This window comes from Agelaius tricolor, unplaced genomic scaffold (genome assembly GCF_023055355.1).
Source record: "Agelaius tricolor isolate 1412-34295 unplaced genomic scaffold, bAgeTri1.0.p SCAF_2, whole genome shotgun sequence".
In the NCBI taxonomy this organism is placed as follows: Eukaryota; Metazoa; Chordata; class Aves; order Passeriformes; family Icteridae; genus Agelaius; species Agelaius tricolor.
This window is the reverse complement of record NW_027269262.1, coordinates 42541999-42568820: the sequence shown is the minus strand read 5'-3', so window position 1 is coordinate 42568820 and position 26822 is coordinate 42541999. Positions and strand designations below refer to the sequence as shown.

Sequence of the window (26822 nt, the reverse complement as noted above, 5' to 3'; positions counted from 1 at the left end):
CCGCCGCGCGGCGCCGCCCGCCGCCGCAGCGCCCCCTGCCGGCCCGGCCGCCATGGCGGGCGCGGGGAGCATTCACTCGGGGCTGCCACGGCAACCGAGCCCGCAGTGCTGCCGAGCCCTCCGCTTCGAGCTCCGCCGGAGACACCGACAGACGTGCGGCACTCCTCCCACAGCCCCCGGGCCGCTGTTTCTGCGCCGTGTATTGGGAACCACCACCCTCAGAAACAAACAACTCCCGGCGGGACGCGGAATGACACTCCCTGCACCCCCAAGTGTTGAACACTTGACACCAACCCGCGCCATCACGGATACAGCGAAACATACTAGCAGGGCCCCGCTTTCATAGCGGGAGGGCGAGTGCCTTTGAATTACAGGGTCTGCACTCCCAAAGCAATCATTTCCTCCGGGAAAGCTCCATCCTCGGCAGCAGCAAGGCTGGAAGCGTCCAGGGTACATAGAGAGGCTAGCAGAGTTAAACCACCTCAATCTGAAAAGGGAACAACAAGGAAATCGTCTTCCAAGCAGCTGGGAGCTGATGTCCCTGCCTCTGAACACACCTGGGCACCAGAAGGGCACGGCCCTTCATGCCAGCTTCGCCCCAGGTAATATCTGAGCACTTTCACGCAGAAAAACATCAGACTAAACACTCTGCAGCTCACACCGAACATTCTCTGTTTCTTTCTTTAGTGTTGTACCTCTCAGATGTGAAAGGAAACTCAAAATCCCCAGTTCGCGCCTGCTCCTCTGGGAGCCGGGAGGGTGTGAGGGACAGCGCCGGGGGTGCCCCCTGCCGTACAGGAGCGGTACTGCACCTGGGCAGGGCCCCGCCGCCCGCGGCAAGCAGCCAGCGCCTCTCTTCCCATTGCAGCTCCTCTCTTCCCATTCCACTTCCAGCTCCTCTCTTCCCATTGCAGCTCCTCTCTTCCCATTCCACTTCCAGCTCCTCATTTCCATTCCCATTCCACTTCCAGCTCCCCTCCTCCCATTCCACTTCCAGCTGTACTCAACGCAGCTGCTTCTTTCCTCTTTCCTCTTGTGTAACATACAGCACTGCGTACAAGATACAACTGGTACTTAAACAATGCTGTTGAATTTGGCGATATTCACCATGCAATACGATCCAGCCTTTCAGGCTACATTTAGATACAAGGAAATTGGGGGAGAAATTGTACTTGTGAAGCTTTTATCACCATCCTGTATGCTGTAGAGCAGGCAGACTTGTAAAGTTAGCAGCAGGGCCAGTAAGTACATTATGTACTATTAGAGTCCTAAATTTAAAAAACCTCAGTGCTGCCATAGGAAGTATTTAACACCTCTTGAAAAAAGATACAAATGGTGTCACACTGCCATAGTGCTGATTAAATGTACATGCAAAATGCCAACATTCACTCCTGCTCTATCTGTTGCAAGATTCTCTAAGGTAATTTTTTTGGTCCAGCACCAGCAGAAAAGAGCTACCTCTTTCTTACAAGGACAACCAAAGGAGGTGGTCACGGGCTATCACTGACACAGAATGGCTTCTACAGAAGGAACCAAACAGTTTCAGATTTTCCAGCCACAAGAAGAGATGCCTGGAGTCCACATGGGGAAAAACCTGAGAAGTTTGGTATGGAAAAGTTCAGTAAGGCCAACAAGCTTGCCATTTTCCAAAGCATAAAGACCTAAAGATACTCAGCAAAATCATCACCCATGACAAAAATCACAGATAGTTAATTAAGTACAGATCTGAGCATCAGAATTAGACAAAATCATGAATGGCTGTTAAGCAAAACGGCCTGGCTACAACTTCTACCTCAGAAACTTCTTAAGGTAACAAGAGGCAAAAGGCATCAGGTTTAACTACTTTATCTAACCCATCATAGCTATTCACATCTTCAGGTATCCAAGTCTTAATGATTATTTTTGAAATAAATCCATATATTATTAAATTCACAGATTAACAAGTTTACCTTTATCTGAATGAACTGCTCTCAGAAGCTGAATGCAAAAGTTACTGTAAGATCCACGAGAGGCAGAAATAAATTTTGTTGTCTGAAGGACACATGCCTAAACATCAGTATTTCTGGATCTCAGTCACTCACAAAGTACACACTGTACATTACAGGAACAGGTGAGGTAGAAAAGAGTCTCTTACTCTGCAGAGGTAAAGCAGCCCTAAACAAACTTTTAAACCAATTCAGAACTGCAAAAACAAGCCAATGTTTTTTGGACACATTTTAGTTACATGACTCACATTTCTATAAATATAAAAAGTAACTTTTATTACAAAGAATAAATTCTCTTTATAAATACAATCATTACTGTGTACACAATCCCCTTCAATACACACATTGTGGTGTTCAAAATCAGTGGCATTTATATAAAATACTATATTCGTTTTTAATGGAATCATTTTACACCCACATACATTATTTTGCAGCACTAAAAAGGTATGAACAATTTGAGATTTTTTCAAAGGACAGAGCGGTATTTACAAGCAAACATAATCCAAACAGCACACGCAGATTCAGGGTATGCAAACACTCGTACACGAACTGCAAGTCGCACTTGGTCTCCCCTACAACAGATTATTTCTTCACAAAAAGGAGACCTATATGACAAAAAGAAGCACAAGAGTAACAGACAATCCTAAGATATTGTTGAAGCTTTTAATTACATTGTGCAATTTTTTAAAGTGTGACTAGCATTTAAGTAAAAATGAATATCATGAGTTTGTCATTACAAATGATAATATCGTTCTATAGTGCAAGGGCTGTTGCCTTGGAGGAAAATGACACCACCACTCATCATTTTTAAGAGGTACAGAGAAATTAAATTAACTCCTCATTCTTCAATTTAATACACAAGAAGTCTATCACCACTGAATCACCAACATAACCTAAAAGCTCTGTACCTCATGATCCATTACACACACCACACCGCTCTTCCTCCAGCTCTAACCTAAGGAAATTCATTTTCTTTAAAATTCATTATTAAAAAAAATAAACTATTTAGTTTTAACATATACCTGTATCTTTACACTTAGACTTACCTAAGACAGGTGGCAAATACTCTCCTGGCATTCCTGTGCACAAAATGGATGGGAAACCCTTTGAAGGTGTGACCATCAGGTACCGCTCTCCTTACGGCATCCTGAAACTCCTCATTCCCTGCAGAAACACCTGTTGTGCGCTCCAGCTCATAGGCTGCTAATGCTTGTGACAACAGATAGGACAGCTGGTCATCCCAAACAGTTGAAAGGCCAAGATCCTGGGAGGCAAGTCACAGAACAATGAGAGCTGTGCAGAAGGTACATCAGGATATGCCTAAACTTGCCTACTGTATAGATTAAAATAAATCCAAGAATCTTTGTATTGGTACTTAATGGCAGTGAATTCATGAAGCAGTGAGATTGGTGTATTGACTCACACACCAACTAGGAGCAGCAACACCACCACCAGAAGCAAGTGACACCACAAGTGTCAAACATTTATCAAGGAATGAAGTTAAACTATTAGACTAAAACATAAGGTCAGCAGAGTTGAAACCAGATGTTTCAGCTACAACGTCTCGATATGAAATGTAAGAAGATATGCATAAATACACAGCAAAACTATGGAAAATATCAACTAAGATTCACCTGACATTTTTTCAAATGTCTCATGGAAAACCCTTTCTGAAAAAATGATGCACAACAGCTCCCCGAAACACAAAGGCACCTTCTTTCTACCATCTATCTTCCCACCATGTACATGCACCTTCCTCCCAGCATCCCAAATGCAAAGAAGTAGAAAAATCTTCTATGTATGTATTCAACACTGCATCAGACTCATACTCTGAGAATTACTTTGCTACCCTAAAGGCTGAGCATTGTGTGGGGAGATAAAACAGAAACAATCAAAAAAACTCCTTAAAAACAGACATAAGCTAACAGGGACTTAAAATATCGTTGCCTTCACGTCCAGCACAAGAAGTATCATTTCTGGCACATTATGCCTTGTAAAAATCCTGGTAAAGGACAAAACTAACTTCTAAAAGTATCTCAGATTTTGTAAAGCAGTCAGAGTAAGATCATGAAAGCTGAAAGCCTGCTTTTAACTAGGAACCAGAAACATTTGTGCTGGATTGGCAAAGCCCACTAATAACTAGATTTCATCTTCCTGGTGCTTTTAGAGACCCCTCATGGGTGGTCTGCAGGTGTCAGTAAGCTGAAGATCACAGACCCAGAATGAGGGGCAAAGGCAGGGTGGGGGGAAAAGCCCACACATGAGGCTGTGGATCACCACTGCAAATAATAGTCTAAAACAGTTTATTACAGTCTTCCCAAACATTTTTTTTCAGTTGTTTCACTTTTCCCATATCACATTTCTGCAAAAGCTGACGGAAAACACATTGCAAAGATACAAGTATGTGAACTAGCAAATGGCTATCCAAAACAAGTACACAATTAACACAAGAACCTCTGTTACCATGACAGATCACTGCCAATCTTTCTCACCTTTCTGTGTTCAGAGACCAGTATCCTCAGCTGCACTTCCATCTCGTTGCTTGTCACAGCAGCATCTATTGTAGAAGCACACAGAGGAGGAAAAGGGGGAACTGAAGACGTTGCTCCAGGAGCACATACAGATTTTATTGCTTCTCCACTCATGGGTTTCCATTTGGATTCATCATGCAGGTCAAACACACACACCTCCACAGCATCAGAGGGCTGGCAATTTCCAAGGAACTTCTCATGGTTGAAGATACAACCAATTGTGCGGTATGGATACAGTGGCTTGGGTTGCTCAGCTAGGGGAGGGTCATCAGGGTTGATAGGTCTGTGGATGTACCTACTCAAAAAGATTCAATTTCTCATTAATACAACTTCTTTCAAGGCAAGGTAAAGAATATTTGGATGGCACAGGTACAGCCATTTTTCCTTTAAAAATACAAGCCAAGTTTGTCATTAACTTTTCCACCCAAAATGGCATTAATTTGTTTACAGAAATGTTATTGTATACGCTTTGGAGGCATAATATACAACCAAATACTACATCATTTTTAGTCTTTAAATCTAGAAAAATAAGCTGTTTAATCAAACAGTTAAATTTTGCAACTATAAGAACATGCTCATACAGTTTCCCTGCTATTCATCACATTTAGGGAAATACACCTGCAAAGGCTAATCACAGGATACACAAACAGTGGCAAAAGAGAATTGCTTGTTTTGAACACTGGAAAGAACATGTTTCAGAACCTTTAGTACACCAAACAACTACATGTGCCCTTCTGAAATGACTCAAGCCAAGGGAAAATCTCAGAGAACTCAGAGAGATTTCTTCAGGGGGAAAAAAAGTAATGCAACACTGATTTCACTGATGAAATCATGCAAAAAATATGGGTTCCTAAACAATCATGTCAGATTTCATCTCCTTTACAAATGATTGCAGCAGTAACATTGATGGCAATCAGCTGCCATAAGACACAAAACAATTACCATACAGTATTAAGGACACTAATATATTACAAACCGATGAAATACTTCCCCTCACACTGAATCAGTTATTTTCCAAGCAAAAGCACTAGACAGAAAAAAAATTCAAAGACAAACATCACCTGGATTACATGACAGGATATGAAGATTTAAAAAAACCCACAAGAGCAGAAATACCCTACACAAACCTCAAAATACACTGTTCTGTTTTCTTATATTCTTTTTACTCACCTATGTCCTGTTAAGCTCTCCCAAAATGTAATTGTTCCATCAGATCCACAAGTCATTACCCAAGTATGGGGGACTCCTTTTGCTTTTGTTCCAACACACACAAAGGCTTCCAATCCAAACCCAAGAAGAAGACTACACAGAAGATTAGCATGGTCTTCACAGTCACCCTAGACAGTAAATATCAATAAATATTATTATTAATAATAAAACCTTAAAGAAATAAAATAGTGGTATTTATCAAACCACCATTTAACAAGTTATGTTAATCTCCTATTTATCTAAAGAATGTATCAAAAGTCAGGATTTTACTATTTAAACTAGATAAGTTTTGGTTTTCTGTAATAGAATAAATGAGTTTAAAATTAATGTTCTAATGATAGACTGTTGATAATGTTTGTTCAAGTATAGTGTATGATTAACACTGGGAAATATTTCTTATGATTACAGAGATACCTTCAAGAAACCCAAAACCAGAATCTATTGACCATGACAACAAAAAACAATGTTCTAATTAAATGTAAAAATATATATAAGGCAAACACCTGAGGTAAGACTAGAAATTACGCAGTATTTTTACACAGTTAGGAATTTTTTCACTTAATAAAATGTAATTCTACTGGTATTTCACCTTCTTGAATGTGCTGTCAATCTTCAGAAACTAGACAAAGATAAAACAAGGCCCCCCACAGATCTAACTGTAAAACAGCTGGGAATCATGTGCAGCTGTTTTTTTCCTTCAGTCAGGAAAACATTTATCTCATAAACACATTACTACCACTGATAATTCACAGAAAACAATTTCCAAATGCAATGTCTAATATCTTTTGTCTCTCGAGCTCTTTACAATTGTTAGCTGTAAAGTAAGAACAAAAATTGCTCAAACAATGAAGGCTTCATAACACAAAGTACAGCATTCAGAAGCAGAACAGTAAGGCTTTTTAGTCAAATAACTATTCAGAATGTTGAAAATGTAAAATTCAGAGTTCTTGGATGTATCAAAACAACACAATCTCGCCCTACCACAGTATAAAAGTGAAATATGCAGAAAGGTAAGTTTAAACAAGTCTGTAGTGAACCTCTGTTATTTTAATAAGACTATACAACTTTCCACAAGAAAAATAATGGTGTCTGGTGTCTCAGGGACTAAATTCAGTTATTTTCCATGCAGTTTTCCATTTCTGCCTTGAAGGAACACCTTTCTCTGTGCCTCCAAACACAGCAGTCCTCAAAGTCCCTACTGCCATCTCCATCTGAAAGCCAGTGAGCAGCCAGAGCTGCCTTTATAGGGCACCTATGCATCATCTGATATTCAGAGACAATAGCCAATGCCTGTTCTACGTGGTCTTGGAGGCAGGTCTAAAATCTGGGATACAGCTTCTGCTGCCCTGAACACATCTTTTAAATGCAAACACATCAGTGATGTAATTTTTGAAGGTGGAAGTATCTCCATGGCAATGAAAAGCACTGACCACTCCAAAGAGGTATCAGTAGTGATCACTGGTACTTCTGCTCATAAAACAGAAGAGCTATAAATTAGAACCAGTTACAATTTGATTTGCTTTTTGATTAGAGTCATATGATACAAATGTCAGACCAGCAAGAAACAGGCTGAAACATCTAGTGAAGATTCCTGTCTTGCAAAAATGGAACATAAAAACCATCAGCATATTTCAGTCCATCTATTGAAAAAAAAAAAAAAACCACAAATCCAAAACAAAACCAAAACAAAAACCAACAAAAAAAAAACCCATCAAATCAACAAAAGAGACTAAAGAGACTTTTTCTACTCTTCCTGGATTAGTCCAGAATTTTAACTAGTGTCCTGCACAGTAGCAGGGATTCATTGGATGACAATAAGTGTTCTTAGAAATGCAACAGAAGAGATGAAATTTCAGTGTCAAAGATATGCATTGACAAATGGACCCCAAGTACAGTAGTAAAGGAAGTCTGCTCCAAAGCCTTCTTGTCTGTAAGAATCCGTGTCTCTCGGGCTGTTGTTTTGAGTCCACTCTGGCTAGCTATGGACCCTGGCTCACACAGTCTCACATAGACGGAAGCAAAAGACAAGAAACGCTCTTCTCCACTTGGGGACGAGTGGCATTAGCTTGGGAAGAGACACTTCAAGCTCCAGCAACCTTCCAGGTGGAAAAGAGAGCATTGCCTTGGTGCAGGGGACTTTTATACCCGAGGAATGGGGGCAGCCAATGGGATGGCATTGAGGAGGGGCGAGGGGCCAGACCACCAGGGGGTACAGCAGAGGGGTGGATGAGGGAAAGACCATGCGACGGGAGAAGGGAAATAACAATCTACAAGACATAACATACTCAGTACACATTTTGAATCATCCAGTGCAAAACAACAACTAAATAAACTATTTAGTGCAATACAACACTTGTCTACTATTTATCACCTGTTTCTCCTTAAAAACACCTCAAGGGCAACTGCAACAGAACCACCCAAATCTGATTTTAATGCATGCATTTGCAGCCTGTTTTAACCTGCTGCCTTGGGTTAGAGCAGGCCACCAGCCCCGCAGTGCCACAGCAGGGCACAGTCACGCACCTTGTTCCGGCACAGGAAGGCGAGCAGCGTGCACCACTGCTCCTGCTTGCCGCCGCCGCCGCCGATGACGGGCGCTCTCTCGTGGCCCAGGACGCTGACGAAGCGCGCTGCCTGCCGCGGCGTGTCCAGCAGCCGCCCGGCCCGCAGGGGCCGCACGAACGAACACACCGGCCGGTTCGCCCCGTTCTCGTCCTGAACATGGAAACGGGGTTATTCGCCAGCGCGAAAGTGTCCCAGAAACGTTAATCTGAGCTTAGATTGTTCTTCCTCTGGGATGTATCCTCCCTGGAGTAAGTATCACTCAGAAACAGTAAGACACGAAAATACCCCCAGAATTAGGACGCAAGACCACTAAGACCATTCATTTCGAGACATCACAGATTTCAGTGGGGCTCTGTCACTCACAGGGCATTCTGGACTAAATGTCTGAAAACCAGGAACAGCACAGGCTGCAATTAATTTTCTCAAATGGGTGAGGAACTGTTTATTCTCTACTTACTGTCAATTTCCACATTATCATCAAGTATAAAAACAAGCCAGAACAAATCTCACACACCAAATTCCACAACGACCACAAAAAAACCCTCCCCCAAAAACATTAAAACATTCAACAACTGATTCTAGAGTTAAAAAGGTGTCTATTTGCTTCTAAATTTGAATATCTCTTTTCATAACACAAGCAAGCAATAAAAATTACTCAAAATGAAGTAACTAGATCTATTAAGCAACTAGATCTAGTAACTAGATCTAAACTAAGCAATAATACTAAGAATTTCTAAGTTCTTGTAAAAATGAAAAAATAAGATGACTTTTAAAAATCTGTTTTATTACATGCTGCAGGCAAATACTATGATTATCATCTATTAAAACTATTTCAAGGAACATAGAGGACTTCTGTTCCTCACTGGGCTAAACTGGTACTTTCATGCTCATATATATTTTAAAAGGGATCAAAGCCTTTTGAATCTCTGCAGCTTCAGGAGATTATGGTCTCATATTTTTACTGTAGTCACACATTGTCCCCGTTAAGGCTTTGTCATGCTTTTCCAGCAAGCTGATGGAAAAAAAGCATTTATTTGAGGCTGACTGGAATCCTGTTGAAAACTATTTCACAGCTCAAAAGCAATTTAAAAAAACCCCACAGGCAGGATTTATTTTTAAATTTTGTCTCATTTGTATAATGCCTGTTTTGCATTACTCATCTGAAACCTGATGGTAACTACATTATCAAACTAATCTAATTAACTCATTTCTGTTCCCAGAAAGTTTTACTAAGATTTGCTACGGCCAATGGGAAACTCAAGATAAGCTCTATATAGGTACTAAACTAGCAGGGGCCTAGTTCCTATCCTATTTAATTATAGACTTGTTTCTCTTTATACCCTGCCCTGAAACCCTTTAGCCTTTGTATTGGGTCTGTTTGGAAGGGAGTTTGTTTTCTTCACAGTAGCCCTCATAGTGCTGTGTTTTAGATCTGTGACCCAAACAGTGCTGTGAACACCCCAGGGTTTTAGCTGCTGCTGCTGAGCAGGGCTTGTATAGGATCACAGCCACCTCTGCTTCTCATTCTGCCACCACACAGTTGTGGGTTCAGCTGGACAAAAAGCTGGAAGGGGACACAGCCAGGAAAGCTGACCTGATCTGACCAAAGAGATATTCTATGCCATACAGTGGCATGCTCAGCAATAAAAACAGTGAGGGTGGGGAACAGACTTCTTCTAAACTTGCCCCTGCTTGGAGACTATTGGGGCATCTGTCTGCTCTGGGAGAAGGGGACTGACTGTCTTTGTATCAATGTTTTCCCTCCCTTCCTTCCTTCCTTGCTTTCTGTTACTAAGCCACCTTTCTCCCAACACATGAAGTTTTCCTTGCTTTTGCAGTTTTTATTCTTGCCCCCATCCCGCTGATGAGGAGTGAGAGAGTGCCAGGATGGAGGCTCAGCTGCTGGCTGGGATTGGGAAGTTTTCATCATTCCTGTGCACTCCGGGCACAGCCAGAAGGGACGCTGTTGCCTCACTCAAGAGGAGGCACAGATCCCTTCAGGACACTGCTCTGAGATAAGAAGTTACTGTGGTAGGAAAATTGCTACTATGCAGGGTAAATTCACAGCGTGAAAAATGCAAGGATCATAACATTCCTTTCACCGAGGAACAGTTACTGAGGAGTAACTGATACAGTAACTTATCAGACTCAAGTAATTATGACTGTAGTTGTTGTGTGACATAAACCAGAGAGATTGCATTGCAGAGTTCAAATGTTTTGAGGATCTGCTCTAATACATCTAGGAAGTCAATTTTTTGTAATTGTTTTATCTGGTACAAAACTTATCTGAAATAGTTTGTACAGATCACCTAAGTCTCTGACATTTGTGAGTTTTCAAGGACAAGACTGAACAGGCTTTTTAATTTGGTACATCAAAAGTAGTCAGAGCAATCCTCCTGTCTGTATCATTCTCTTAAGCTTCAATAGACAAACAGAAGTTCAATCCTTACAAATTTCATTTTTTTGGAAGATACACCACATTTAGCCCTGACCCAAACATAAGCACATCATAAATCTATACAGATATCACGTATGCATGAAGTTCAAAATAAAATCAAAAGATAACTTAAAGAAAGGATTGGTCTATTTGTAAAATGTACAACCTGTGCAAAGATCTTTACCAGCCTTGCATTGTGGGTAGGCCTGATCTGCAGGTATTCTCTCCACCACTGCTTAGCATACACAAGAAATAAGCGTTCTTTTTCTGCTGTTTTCTGACGTTCCAAAGTGAACTGTAGGTAGGAATAAAAAAAACAATCTTGCACATACTAACTCCAACCAGGAGAAAAAAGCCCATGAATGATGCCTAACGTTTTAAGTTTCATATTTTCCAGATTCTATACTGCATTAGTATATAACTCTGAACTTCCTATAAAGCGTTTGCAAGTTCTCTTCACAGGGTAGTTAGACAAAACAATCCTTTTCCAGCCTGAGAACCAAGGTCACTGTTGCAGCTTCAGGCCCAAAAAGTACAAACAGTGAACTGAGAAAAGCAATCTGAGAAGATGGGGCTTCATAACCTGAAGCTGTAACTGGATAATTAACCCCAATATGTAAATGGACCAGAACTTATAAAAGTGTGAGAATTCGTGACCCAGTGTCCATCTTGGGTGTAGCCATGGCTGGGCTCTTGCACTGCCCAAGGTGTAACCTTTAAAGGCCTTTTAATAAATACCTACTTTATTCCTTTAACACTGTCTAGCCTTTGTTCTAGGCAGCCTCTCAAGGAATCATACGCAATAAGTACATTAACACCATATGTAAAATAAAGCTTAACATTTTAAGTGTATCATGCAAATCCATAGTATTTTTAAATGGAAATCCAATTAGGAAAAACTTCAAGCTGTATTTCTTGTTTGTAGGTTCATATATTAGGCTTGACTGAAGTACTGTTCATTTTAAGTAATGCATTTCTGCACAGAAGGATTGCTTGGATTTTAATGTGCAGAAAAATATCTGCATGCACCTTCAGGCCAACATTTACTGGCTTTCCAAGTGGAACAGCTAACTTGAAATTACTGTTTCACATGGGAAAGAGCAAGAAAGCATATATACTACTTGAAGAAAATTAGATATATTGCATCCTTCTTTTTTCTTCAGAGGTTTTGATACAAGTAATTAGAAAAACCTATGACAGTAATATTTTTAGTAATGTTCAATATGGACAAAGCAGTTTAAAAAAAGAATTATATTTAAATTTAATAGAAAAAAAGAAGTATTAAACATTCAAAAACTCCACAGTCCTCAACATCTACAATTCTATAGTGATCTTCCCCCCCACCAACAAAAGAATAAGTTAGCCCTCCCCAAAATTACTTACTTGAGTACTAGTTATTTCTGAAGAAAGTGTTTTATTAAGCGGTGGATACATTTCCAGTCTGATGTTTAAAACACCAACAGAAACCTTTGATTCTGTACCTTTGAAACGAAATAAATTTTCATCAGTTCTCTCATATTCATTTTGCTTAGATTATTTCAGCCAGGCAGGGGCAAACCATTAAAATATGTATTTTAGCCTTACATAATCACAAAAAGTAACTAAACTTCTTTCAACATAGGCAAAGTAGGAATTTTTACTTAAATTTCAAACTCAAATGAGGCTATAAGAAAGCATAATATACAAAAAAAGCACAGGTGTCGACATCCAAGACAATTATCCAAGGCCCTATTTGCAGCCAGTACTGGGACATATGAGATGAATTCTAGATTGGCATTCTAGAAATGTCTAGAATAGGCATCTAAAATCAAGTCAGAGAATCACACACTGTAAATGTGCCTATTTCTACTGATTACACAAGTAGCTCAAATTTAAATAGGTGGAAATAAGTGGAGTTCATCAGGACACAATTCATTATGAAGGACTCTGGCTGTCATACAAAGAAATTATTCAACTTAGAAAAAACTCCCCAAAACAACAAACAAACAAACAGCAACCCCCCTGAAAATTTTAGATTACATAAACAACAATAAGCATTACAAAACAGATTACAGATGGGTCCATAAGCAATACAAACAGTGGAAACCTTGCATAATAGTTTATCTGTTTATCTGAGATGGAAGCATCCTTTGATGCTCTTGATGCATTTTGTACAATGATAGGATTCTGAAGAGGAGAAAAAGCACTGGATTTATTGGACTGATACCTTATTACTTGGAAAAAAGCTTATGAGAATTAAATTTAACTTGCTCCATAAACCATCTGAGAATTAAACCCAACTTATTGGTTATGCATTTCCAATTCATTATAGAAAATTAAAATCAGAATGGCCTGGGTTGGATGGGATCTGAGAGATCACCTATTTCCAATCCCCCTACCATGGGCAGGAACACCTTCCACAAAATCATGCTGCTCAAAGTTCCATCCAACCTGGCCTTGAGCACTTCTCAGAATGTGGCATCCACAGCTTCTCTGGGCAACTTGTTCCAGTGCCTCACCACCCTCACAGGAAAGAATTTCTTCCTAAGATCTAATCTAAATTTACTCTCATTCAGTTTGAATCCATTCCCCCTTGTCCTGTCATTACCTGCTCTTGTAAAAAGTCTTGTAGGAAGTAATGAGAGACCTAGTCTTTATTCACTAAATCATAACCTAAAAACTTGGGTTGGAACTCCTGAGAAGAGGACTGGGGACAAGTGACACACAAAAATAGACACGTGTACTAACTGCTGAGCACCTAAACCAAGCCATTCAGAAAACACACTTCAAGCCACTGGGATAAATGGAAGCAGAGCAGAGATCCCTTTCTCCAGCAATTACTGGTTTGCTATGAAAGGCACACAAACTCAATTTTACTCCCCAGTGCACTGATCAGATATATTCCTGGAGATGAACTACTGGATTTTTGTTTGGTTGGTTTGTTTCTGACACCTTAACCAGATTTTGCAGATAATCAATAGTGAGAATTCCCAAACATGAGGACCATTTCTACATGGCATCTGGAATACTCATTTTAGCAGCTTGGTAACAGAAAAATCTGACCATTAAGTCTTCTAGGCATTTTCTAAGGATACTTTACAGTTACATCTGAATTGTAGAAAAGAATTAACTAGATCAAAAATACTGCTTCAAGCTTGTAAGCAAGCTCAGTACCCAATATTTTAAGTCATCATAATACGCTCATTTTTCATCCTTACCAACACCCAGGAGTTCCACAGCAACATTTGTTACGCCATTCTCTGCAGCCAAGACAGACCTCCACTCCAAGAAATAGGATGCTACCAGTGTGGTCTCACCAAATGTGTCTGTCTTGATCAGAACCATATGCACTGGGTCACATATAGATAACATAGTGGTTGCATCCACCATCTTGCTTCCATCACCTGCCATTATTAAACCAAAATAAGAAATAATATTATCATCCCGAGTTCTCCTCAGGATTTTAAAACAGTATGCAACAAAATGCAAGGAAGTATAAAGAAAGATCCCGAGTCCAGAAGTGTAAGCAATGGTCCCATCTTTAAAACCATACTCATTTTAGGACAGAGCTACAGAGAGATTACAGAGAAGATAAAATGATTTTTGTAGTTGAGTACTGCTATACAACTAGTTCAGATACACAAAAAATTAAAATGGAATTAACATTTAAGAATTTATAAAGCTGGTCAATTTCAAGTTATTTTAGAGTGAAAAAGAAGGAAAAGAGCAAGAGCAGAAAAAGATCTACAAGTGGCATAACCCAATACAGTAATCAGTTTCCTCAGGAAAACATGACAAAAACCAGGAAAGAAATCCACAAAATAATATCAAACAAAATAATATATAACAAAATAATATATTACAAAATAATATATAACAAAATAATATTTCACAATAACTCTTAGGTAAGAAAAAACCCCAACACCATCAGTTTTAAACCCATAATATTCCTTACCTAGGCTATCTTTGTGTATTTCAAGTAGAAAACCATCCTGAAAATCTGGCTCACAGGCACAGGGTACAGGTTTGGAACGGAAGCGCTGGTTTCGAAAATGTAAACACAGAGTGAAGGTAGAACAGATCTGGCCAGGCAGAGGCTCTGGTTCCTGAAGATGCTCCAGAAAAGCTTTTCCACCCAAAACCTGAAGGTAAAGATACCTCCGTGTTGGGTCAATGTTAGCTGTAAAGCGTAGCAATAAAAATGAAGAGACTACAAACAGATCTTAGAAAGATTAATTTGCTAAATATCAGCTAACAGGAGACTAGCAAAAAAAGAAACTTCTTTGAAACATGCTTAGGAGAAAGTGATTTTAAAATATATGGAAGTTATCTTAGTGTAAAGTAAATGAAATAATAATAAATCATATTTAATGCAACACTGATTGCTGCTGCTTACACGAGTTAACTCCCTGTGGATAAGCAGAGGAAACATCCACCTTTATGCCAGTTCATACTGGATTACTAATTCAGAGTGCAAAAATCATAGACCTCAAATTTGTTTCAAAACTATGATCCAACATTTAAATAAACAAGAAACATACTTTTTTTCAAAACTGGTGGTTCTCTGTCAACAAAATGTGTTGATGGTTTTGGAGCTGAAGTCCTCCCCGTTTCATTCACATCCTGGAATTACAATTAAGACTTTTTAAGGACTCAAAGGATGCAACAGTGCTTTTACCACAGTCTTCTAAAAACTAAAGGATCCTCCATTTCATCTGAATGCCATTCCTTAGGTATGCTCCCTTCTAAAACTGAACAAATATTTTCAGTGCAGTACTATCACCAAAGTGATTTCAGCATATGCATTAATCTTCTCTGCTCCTATGTCTCACATCAGTAAGGTCCTTACAAACCTCCAAAAGCAGCACACTTTCACTTTGTCAAAACACCATGTCAGTAAGAGGAATAAGCAGAAATATTTCCCCTCTTTAAAAGCTACTTACAGTTACAAATTTAAGCTCCTTCATAACATCATCAATGATTCCCCGCTGTCTCAGGGCTCTTATCAGATCTTCCGTGGACAGCTGCTGATGCTCAGGTGCCAGCTCTTCTCGTATAGTCTCAGCAAGAACTTCTCGTATCCTCCCATGGACATCCATCTGAAAGAAAATTCATTTTGTGTTACAAACACCAGCCCTCTGTATGGCAGCAGGTACAACTTACCAATTAAGTTGTAGGCTGTAAGGCTAGGGGGTTTTCCTAAGAACACAGAAATAACTACACCAAAATATTGATCCTTGCAGAACTAATCAAATGAGCCACTATTTTACAAAAGCAGCTCTCCCAGTAAAAAAAATTACAAGCATACAAAACCTAAACATTTTCAGTGCTCTTTGACAGCAATTCATCTTGAACTTCCCTCCTTACAAAAAGGTCTGCAAATCTGTCAACTACAAAATGGCCACTGTTCCAACTTCTCATCTCCCCCAAAATTCAAGCTTAATTTAATACTTCCTTATTTTTTAAGGGGAAAAAATACGCTTTTATATAGGTTAGGCAGAAAAGTTGTAGCTCTCCCTTGCAAGCTTTCCCTATGCTCAAAGGGAAGTCTGAGAATGTCTGCCCATCATCTGAGCCGTGAAAGCAGATGGATTTATAGAGCTGACTCTCACACTGGAAGGATGCTAAGAACACAGCCATCGGGACCTGAAACAGAATCACAGAACGGCTTGTTGGAAAACACCTTAAAGATCGTCTCATTCCAAAGCTCCGGCCACGGGCAGGGACACCTTCCACTGGATCCGGCCACCCAGAACCCCACCCAGCCTGGCCTTGAACACTTCCAGAGATGGGGCATCCACAACTTCTCTGGGCAAGCTGCTCCAGTGCCTCAGCACCCATCACAGTGAAAAATTCTTCCTGATATCTAATCTAAACCTGCTGTCTCTCAATTTGAATCCATCTCCCCTTGTCCCGTCACTACACACTCCGGTAAAAAATCTGTCCCCTTCTTTCTTGCAGGTTCCCTCCAGGTACTGGAAGGCTGCTATGAAGTCTCCACTGAGCCTTCTCTTCTCCAGGCTGCACAATCCCAGTTCTCTCAGCCTTTCCTCGAAGCTGCCTCCCTCTAATCATCTTGTTGGCCTCCTCGGACTCGGTCCAAGAACCCCGTTCTCCTGTGTGACAGGCAGGGATATTCACCACTGCACTGACAAGAGATACAGGAGTTACAGCCTCCTTACTTATTTCCCGGCCAGTTTCAAGACCCTCGCTCAAAAAGCAGCACGAAAGCGACCAAGCGGCGCCTGGAAACCACCTGCAGCGACCCAAGTTGGGAAAACAAAGCGGGGCGCCGGAGCGGGAGCGCTCCGCCACCGCCTCAGCGGGCGCTGCGGCCACCCGCGGCCGTGTGACAGCGGCACGGGGGCCGGCACAGCTCCCTGAGGGCCAGGGGGAGTCTCTCCGGCGCCGGTCCCACCTTGAGCAGCTGCTGGTGGATGATCTGCTTCAGCTCCGAGGCTTTCTCCGGCGGCAGCGACATGGCGGAGCCGCCAGGGAACGAGCCCCAACGGTCTCGCGGCGAGCGCGGGCAGCGCCGCCACCGCCCCCTGGCGGCAGCACGGGGGTGCGGCGTCCGCGCCCCGCTTCCTTCCTTCCCTCCCTCCTCCTTCCCTTCCTTCCTTCCTTCACTGCCTGCTTCCCTCCTCCTTTCACCGCCGGCATGTTCATTCCGTGCGACCGCGGCGGGGGCTCGGCCGCCCCCGACTTTAAAGGCTTCACTCTGCTCATGGTGAGTCGCCCTCGTGCTTCCCCTTTTCCCGCCCTCGGTGGGTTTGAGGGGTCGCTGCCCCCGGTCCCTGTGCTGAGGGCTCCGCTCCGCTCCTGTGGGACGGGACACGGGGGGTTCTGGTGTCCCTCCCTGCCCTGCCCGAGGGTCGTCCCTGGGTACTTGGCCGCGGGATAAGCGGAGAAGGCGCAGAGCAGGCGGTGTGTGTGGAATCTGTGGGGTGTTCTGCCGGGGAAAAGAGGGTTTGGAGGGCTCTGTCTGCAGCAGAGCTTAGCGCGGTCTTCTCCGTTTCTGACCACTTCTCCCTCCTCAGAACCCCGGGTTTGCCCCTTCAAGACGATCCGTGCCGAGCTGCAACAGCTGTATTTTATTTTAGAGCAATAGCTATTTGCTATTTCGGAGCTGTAGCTATGTGGCTGTTGTTCTAAAAATTGATGCGCCCTATGCGCTTTTACTGGATTGGCAGCACCCGTGGGTTGTCACTGCAATAAAAGCTTAGGATTTTTTTTTTTCATTTAGATGCGATATATAAATGCTTCCAGTGTTAAAAACATCATTTTGCTACATTTAAATCTCGGATTAGGATTGCTTTAGGAAGTGTTTTTATCGCCTTCACACATGGTGTGACATCAGGGTCAGGTCATGTGCCCGCGGTGACGATGTCGCTGTGGGACGAGAGCTCCACCGCAGGCTGCGGAGGGACAAACGCCGTCAATTTCTCCGTCATTTTCAGGGACCCCATCGCTTCCCAGGCAGGGCTGCAGAGCCCGGCATGACTGTGCAGGCTGCACAGGAAGGCATTCCCGGTCAGCTGACCAGCAGCAGGAAACACATCACTGCCGGGCTCCGCGCCTGGCACTACCGGGGACCTGGGGACCAGCCAGGGCGAGGGACACTCAGTGCTGCCGCGGCTCCCCGCACCTTCTGCCAGCCTCAAACTCGCTGCCTTTCCCCAATGGGCAGCAGCAAGTCTTAGGTTTGATTATAAATTAGAGGAAAGCAACCGAACGTTTTATGGTTGTCTTCCTGTAATAGTTTCTTTGGAAGGACACAGACTCTTGACTTTCTCCTTCCATGCCATCATATTAGGTCAGTATCTGCCTCGATTGATGATAACCCGCAGCAATTCCTGTGAAATTAATTTAAGGGCACTCTTATAATTTTTATCCTTAAAAAAAATTGCAGAACAACCTACTCTTGTCTATGAGTCAGTCTGAGATTTAGAGGCTTAATATATAATACCAGAGTTGCCTTTGGACATCAAGTGAGCTTTGCCAGTCTCACATCAGTTACTTGAGTGCCTTTTACCTACTCTCAATCCAAAAATGTGGAAAAAGAGGTAAATTTCCAAGCTGTTGTTTCAGTTTACAATGAGACAGAATTATTCACAAAAGTGGCCAGGATGTTTTTTGTCAGACAGAGACCAAATCCTATATTTATCAATTCTTCTGGTAGGAAATAGTCATCTTTGCCAGAGGATGAGCAGCCACTTTTAGAAATCATGCTTGAGCAGATTTTAAGCTTTCACTATTTGAAGAGCACCTTATGCCATCCACAAAGCACACTGTAATTAATTTCATTCTGTTCCTTCAGCCAGCAGTGTCCGTGGGGAATGTCGGTCAGTTGGCAATAGATCTGGTGATTTCCACACTTGATATGACTAAAGTTGGTTACTTCTACACTGATTGCCTGGTGCCAATGGTTGGAAATAATCCATATGCAACAGCAGAGGAAAACTCAGTGGAGCTGAGTATAAATGCTGAAGGTGGGTGTTGAATGCTGAAGGTATTTGCAAGGGACATAAGATTCAAGAACATCACATTTACTTTTTTTGTGGTTGTTGTATTCTGCTGATGTTCTTAAATTAAGGTCAGTAATAACAGCTGCAGAAACCTACAGACTCCTCACAAAGGAAACCGTTCCTGTTGTTATTTTGAAAAACCAATTTGACATTTGGAACCAGTGAGAAATGTTGAATTTGAGCCATTGCAGTGCAGCCAAAATTGTGGTGTTAATCCAAAGCAATATCAAGTGTGCACATATTTAAAATAAATTATTGCAATACAAGTTGAATTTCTGGTTTAGAAGGATTCTTATCCACTCTTCCTCTTTCCTACATACCTTTGCCTTTTTCCCTGTGTAATGTTTCTCCCAGTCCCCCTACAAATTCTTAGTTTCTTTCCCTACATTGATCAATGTATCTCCTTTTTTTACCCTTTTAAATCACAGAAATCTCAGAATAATCTGTCAATCTTTGCAAAGATGCATACATTATCTGAATCATTACAGGAGGCATATCCTCATACATCTTCCATAATTCAGTCCTTGAATTTAGTACAACTGAAAGTACAATGCACAGAAATACTTGTTTTTAACATAGTGGATGTTGTCAGGCTTTCCCATATGAATTGATAGCTGAAAGGTTTATTATCCTGAAGTTTGTAAATGGGGTAATTCTTGATATATTTAAACCCAGATCTCTTTCTCAGTGTCTGCTTATCAAGACTTAATGATTTCTTCTTGTAGTGTACTCCTTACCTTCAAAGAAACTTGTAGTTCTGCAGATCAGATCACCTTTTATAAAGGTATGTATGTTCATTGATTGTCCTTACTTCACCCTTTGGTTTGAATAGTTCTGCTGGCAAATACTAAGTGGCCTGGCAAAAGTATTTTTCTACTTCATGCTGTAACACCTTCTGCAGTTGGTAAAGTTTTACTGATTTCTGCATTCACTGAGACTTTTTGCATCATCGAGTTCTGCAGTTTGTTTTTCCATGCCCCACAACAGCAGCCTGTGTTGGTAGATTTTAATGTAAATATCTCCTTAGTTATTTAGAGTCATGAAAATACAAAATGGTCTGTGTTTTGTCTATTTTTTTCCTTTACATTTATTATTTTTCTGTGTTCTTTGTAATAGCTTTATTTTTGTGTGTCATGCCAATTTAATTATTTCATAGTATTCTAGATTCATTTTAACAGTAATCATTTGGTAATAATGAGGAATTTAGTATTACTCATTAACTGGGCAGTGACTATAACTTAAGATAAGCAGAATGCCATGACAGAAAAAAAAATTGTGGCGCAGTATTTTAGCAGTTCAAAGTGTGGAAAAATTCTGTGTGATCCTGCCATCCCAACTTGCTCTAAAGCTTTTCCCTCTGGTATTAATGGCACACAAAACAGGTAGTACTGTTGTTGTTGACATGGTCTTAATGATAATTCTTGTAATTCTGCGTGTAGTTTTGCTTAAGTAAACAACCAGGGCAGTTCTCTGCTTTCTAATAATATATGTGGGGCTGAAGACTTAAGTGGATATGAAGGATAATTTACATCAGTGCTAAACATTATATGTAAAACCTAGTATTGTTAAGGACACATTAAATTTTTCACATTTTTGTCTGTGTCTTTGCATGAAGAACAAGTACAGGCCATTCTGTGAAACCCTGCTTTCTTGGGTGAAGAGCAGCAAATGTGCCAGCGTTGTCCTTCTGTCCAGCAGCCACGCATACCAGCGTGATGATGAGCAGCTTCTGGGGTATGTTTGGGTCCTTAAAAGACCTAACTGATGTTTCTGGGCTTTTTTGACTGACATATTTCCCTCTGCTTCTATGTCCTGAGTATTTCTGGCAGATGGTTTTGCTTGCATGTGTGCATAAAATGCTTAGTATATTGTTAAAACATGACATATTACAGGATAAGTCACCGAATTTTCTGGGTTACTGCTGTCAAATGTACTGATCAAATGAAAAGCTGTAAGCAAATTGCACTCAGCTTGCACTGCCTCAGTTTTAAGTTCCTGTGGCTGCAGGCAATGTCAGGGATTAACTGCTGACATAGAGGTCACAGGTTAGATTTTTAATACTTGATTGCAGTAGTGGTGTGTTTTTGACCTCTTTGTCATCATTCTACATTTGAAAGGTTTTCTTTGGTACAGTAAGTTGTTGTTCTTTTTTTTTTTATAGGAAGTTATCAGTTATTATTTGTTGGGAGGCAACTGCAAGGATGCAGTTGCAGTATTTTTGTACTAGATATTACCCATCCAGAAACCAGGCATTTCTTGATGATTGAGGGCATCATAACTGGTGATTTAATGAGAAACAAATAAAATCAGTATTTCTGCAGTTGTTATCCTCAGGCTCTCTAGATGCATGGGGCCTCCTTTGAGGCCCTGTCCATCTATAGAGCCTGAGGATAACAGCTGCAGAAATACATCTATGCATGTCCCAGATATAGTAGTAAATCCATACAATTGCAGGATGGCCAGCTAACATGGAATGAAGTGAGAGGGACTGATGGTTATTTGATGAGGTCTAAGTCATAAGTTGTGATTTAAACCCTCCCAGCTCCCTCAGCACCACAAAACAACTCCCTTATAGAAGATTTACTAAAGAGTGAGGGTAGTGCATTTGGAAAATACTTTTACCTTGACCAAAGTCTAAATGTATTAGTGGTGTGAGCTTACTAAAAATACTGTACTGTGGTGAAGTCTAAGTTTACCCAAACAGATTTTGAATTAATCACCTCCTGTCTGAATGAAAAGCACATTTTATTTCGAAATTATTTTAACAACCATAAGCAGTTTCCCTATTTAGGTGCTTATGTATTTGGCACTTGCCAGTTAACTGAGCCCCTGAAAGGGTACCTAAATTCTGTTTGTGGCATAAAGTTGAATAGTTTGTACAGCTTTGAGGCCACAGACTCACTTTGATCTGAAGAGGGAGAGAATGTCAGAGCAGTTCTTCCCTGCAGGTGTGTGAGATCCTCGGTGCTGGCACATTCTGTCTGCCACAAGTGCTAAGTGGGGCAGAGTCCTTCCTTGGCAGACTGAGTGCATCCTTGACTTGTTTCCAGGACACCACTGCGCTACCTGCTCACACCCGATCTGGAGAAAGCAGTTGGAGGCCACATGAAGGAGCTAAACTGGAAAGAAATGGAAAAAGTAGCAGCTTATCCTGGAATAAATGATACAGACAAAGTTCTGCATATACCTGGAGGTGGCATCACAAAACTATTGTTTACTGAGAGGTGAGTTGCCTAAAGATAAGCACGGAAACATGTCAGAAGTCTTATTTTTAGTACTTGGATAAAATTATCTTACCAACTGCTATGTTACAGGAAAAGAAAAGTCCTGTTTATAGAACAGGGGTTTATAGGAAAAGAATTTTTTTCAGGTCAGGTGCATAATTAGGAGGAAGAGAAGTAGGGAGTCCTGAATCATAAAGTTAGAAAAAGATAAAAATATAAGGGAATAGGCTAAAGGAAAATAATGAAGTCTTTACAGTTATGATCACAATCAATCTGGTATCTGATAATATCCAAACCACTATTTGTAAATAGTAGAATTCCTGTACCTGTGCTACTTTAACTAAAACTGTTTCCTGAGGCAAATGGTTCCAACGTCAGTTATACAAAAAACCCCAAAAACCCACAAACAACTCTGAGCACCATGAATGAGTTAAGATTTCAGGGCCAGCAAAAAAATGAGATGTGGGGGTTTTGTTAAAAGGTACATGCATCAGAAGTTGTGCTGAAAGCTGAGTTTTTTAATTTTAGAAACTAATACTTACTTATAACACAACTGTGTGGCTCTACAAAAGATGTGTTGTGTATGGTGGAAAATTGACTTTTATTTTTTAATTATTTTTTATTTATTTTTTAATTAACCTGACCACACTGTTGCATTCAACAGCAGCAAAGTTACTAATGCCATGCTTACACTTAGACTGACTTCAGAATGGAAACAATATACAATTGCAAAAGAAAAACACTGCCAGGATTTGAGGTAAAACGATTAAAAATAACCATCTTAATATCTAAATTAAAAAAATGAGAATATTCTGAGTGAAGTACTGATATGCAGCCTGCAAAACTGCTGGTTTAAAATACACAGAAAGATAAGGAGTGATTGTATCAAAGGATGTGTATAGGCACCTCACCAGCACAAAAATACAAACTAAGTATGTAAAAGGCCTGAATACTCTTGCAAGATGTAGGATTCTTGCTTTGCAAAGTAAGGAACAAATTCAAGACTAAGCAAAAAAGCATGAAGTGTGAGAATGTGATCTAGGAAATCTGGACGAAAAAGAATATACACATACATTTCTCCTTTTTGGTTTTGGCTTTTCACAAGATACATGCATGTTGTTGCTGCTCTTAATACATAAATATAATTATTGTGGATCTAAAAACTCAATATAAATGCCTGCTCATTTCTGTTGCAGCTGTTCAGAGGGAATCCAGATGGCAGTTCTTCTGAAATTTTGCTCAGAAGGAGACAACATCCCTGATGCATTTGTTCTTGTTAACTATCTTAATGAATGGCTCCAGCTAATTAAAAGTGAAGTAAGTACTGTTTGATCTAAAGTTCTTGCTGTCATATTTTATATCCATTATTTTAATTTTTCTTCAGTCCAGATGGGTTCATTTTGGCTCTTGGTCATCAAGAATATGCCAAATAAAATATATATTTGTATTAAAATCTCACAGGGAGTTTCCCCACCTGAAAAAACAAATCTGAACACCAGTTCTTCTGTTTGACAGGTGTGGGCAAAAATTGTGTAAAGGTTTGATTGAGTTCTCTCTTCCAGTGCCTTTCTTTAAAGCAACCCACCATGACACTGACATTTGTACTGCTGCCTATTATTTTAATACCCAGTTACATCATTACTACTTAAAACTTAATTATCCTGGGTTTGTTGCAGAGCAACAATTCCTCAGATCCTTCTTCACAGTGGAAGATACCGAGTTCCTGGCGCCTCCTTTTTGGCAATGGTCTCCCACCTGCCCTCTTCTGATCAGCTCTGAGCTCGCTGTGAGTCACGTGTGCAGTCAGAGATGTCCCTTGAGCTGGTGATTACACAGTAATTGCCAAGGAGCAGCAGCTTGCTTTGGTGTCTGTCTACATAAATGCTTTATTTAAAACAAATTCCTTTTGTGTATGTGGGTAGCTAAAGAAATTAAGGTAACTTTCACAATCTCACCAAAGAAATATGTTTTGTACAGTTGTTTATTGAGTAACTTTGGTTGGAAGTTTTTTCTAATAAAATATTTTTTGACAAAATTTTTCCCTGGTTAAGTGTTACTGCCATGGACAAGCTTAAGGTGCTCCTTTCTAATGCAGCTGAGAACTTAAGAGTGATGTGTAGGCATGGATTTTCTTGGAAGATAAAACCCTCCACTTCCATGTCCTCTGGGGATCTTAACTTTTTTTTTCCAAGACTTCCTGGTGAAGTAAGTGAAGGTCAGAAGTGATCTGGTTTTGCCTTCTTTTCCCAATGCTGTTGTGGTAGCTTCAACTGGGGAGACTGCAAGCAGTGTAACAGCCTGCTCTGTCTTTTCTGTCTATATAGAGTCGTAAACAGTGTGGGTTGGAAGGGATCCTGAAGATCATCTAGTTCCAATCCCTGGAGGCAGAAGGCAGGGACACCCTCCACCAGACCAGGCTGCTCACAGCCCCAGCCAACCTGGTCTTAAACACTTCCAAGGATGAGGCATCTACAACTTTTCTGGGCAACTTAAGCCTGTGCCTCACCACCCTGAAAGTAAAAAATTTCTTCCTAATACCCAACCTAAACCTACTCTTAGTTTGAAGCCATTTCCCTTTATCCTTTCACTATACCCTTCTAAAAAGTCCCTCTCCAGCTCTCTTGTAGGGTCCTTCTGGGAACTGGGAGGCCACAATTAGGTTACCCCTAAGCCTTCTCCTTTCCAGGCTTCCATTCAATTTCCAGAAGCTGCTAAGATGCTGAAACTAAAGCTTTCTAGGTCAATGAGCCGCCTTAGACTGAACATTAATACAGTGCCCTGAAATTTAAAGGAATCAGGAAACCTTGTCTGATATCAGGCAGTCTGGTATCTGTATATTTCACAGGCTTAGTCTGAGAGAGCAGCTGTTTGATGGTCAGTTCAGTGTTCCATGTTTGTCATGGTACCTGTTGCACTATAGTATTTAGCTATGTGTTCAATTTTGACCTTTTGGAAGTGCTTGGTCACATCAGCTGATTTAAAAACAACTTTAAATCATGGATGCAAGATGGTCAGTTCTAGAGTTGAAAAGTGAGAATTAACCAAAATCTGTTTTTAGGAGCTCCCACAGGTATCCAGACTGGTAAGTCAAATTTGGTGAGTCAAAATGCAGATGTAGTCAAAGAATGTAGACAAAAGGCCATGTGTAGCACAAGGCAAGTCTGATAAGCCTAAAGCTAGTTGGAAAAATACCTATATTCAAACTGAGCCAAGTGACTATGAGGTGTATATAGAGCAGGAGAGCAAATGAAGTCTAGAGGGACTGAAGGAGCAGACACAAGCAATGAAAGGGGTATTATTTGCTTCACAGTATTTTTCGTAAGTGAGCCAAAGATGTTCAGTACCTCCTCAAGAGGCATGGCCAGCAAAACCTCGAGAAGGGAAAAGGAGAACACTGGGAGTACTTTCTGAAAGAGCAAATCCTTAGGGCTTTCCTGTTCCCTGTGAAGAAGGTAGAGGGCACTCGGATCCTTGTGGGAGGAACAAGGATGCAGCTTCTCCAAGGCCAGCACAGCCCTGCATGCACCAAAACCTTCCTGCAGGACTAAGGCTGTGCCTTTGCCCTGCTGTTCAGATCACCAGCAAAAACAAAAACACCTCTGCAACACTGCCCTCGAGCATGGAGAAAAGAAATGGCAGTCATTAAATCACAGCTTCTTCATTTGGAAAGAAATGCCTTTCACAAGTCTGATCATTTTAATGCCATTTCTTTAAAGGCTACAATTACACACTCACTTGGTCCTTTCTCTCCCCTTCCTTCACCTTTTTAAATACACTTTCTCAACAGTTGTCAAGAATTGGGGCCTGTGTAGAAATAACCAAACAAGTATAGAGGTCAGAAAGCAAAACTTCTACTGTCACAAGACAGCATTCAACTAAACACAACAAAAGTTTTGGAACTACTCTATCTTGATCTCCTTTGCTGATTCATCAAGTTGGCTGACATCAACTTTATTCCAGCATCTCAGTAGTTGAAAACCATTTAAAAACTAAGGGCAATCAGCATCTTTATTGGGATATTCAGCTGTTTATGCCCCACAAGATAAACAAGCATGTGATAGCAGCAGGTAGATAGAATAAGGCGGCACTTGCACACTGCCAGTAGTCATGCACTGTATGCTTCCTCACAACTCCCAAGAGGGGGAAAAGAATGAAAACCTAAACCCTAGCTAAAGGTAAAAGGCATGAACAGCTGAAAGCCTTATCCAAAGATGTCCCAAGTGGTATAACAGGCCCTGTTCCTGTAATCAACAATAGCAGGGTTTGTTGCAGTGGTTTTGGCAGAGCTTAATCTCTTGCTATAAACACTCCTGGTTTCACAGCTGCACCAACTTGAAAATGAAAACTCAATCAAGTCACAATGT

General features: G+C 40.9%; 2 protein-coding genes across 2 annotated transcripts; one reads left to right on the top strand and one right to left on the bottom strand.

Moving 5' to 3' along the window:
* Nucleotides 1-2234: 2234 nt before the first annotated feature.
* Nucleotides 2235-17256, bottom strand: CEP76 (centrosomal protein 76). The gene is made up of 12 exons (XM_071456808.1): nt 17125-17256; nt 15650-15805; nt 15248-15329; nt 14662-14886; nt 13925-14110; nt 12111-12208; nt 10894-11022; nt 8249-8440; nt 5687-5853; nt 4478-4811; nt 3032-3249; nt 2235-2590 (listed from the first exon to the last, which is right to left on the bottom strand). Exons 1-12 carry the CDS (start codon nt 17185-17187, stop codon nt 2452-2454), a joined length of 1989 nt encoding a protein of 662 aa, XP_071312909.1. The 5' UTR covers nt 17188-17256; the 3' UTR covers nt 2235-2451.
* PSMG2 (proteasome assembly chaperone 2) lies at nt 17217-24493 on the top strand. Its single transcript, XM_071456857.1, has 7 exons — nt 17217-17436; nt 19027-19198; nt 19960-20018; nt 20850-20968; nt 22285-22458; nt 23655-23775; nt 24135-24493. Exons 1-7 carry the CDS (start codon nt 17368-17370, stop codon nt 24225-24227), a joined length of 807 nt encoding a protein of 268 aa, XP_071312958.1. The 5' UTR covers nt 17217-17367; the 3' UTR covers nt 24228-24493.
* The last annotated feature ends 2329 nt before the right edge of the window (nt 24494-26822 follow it).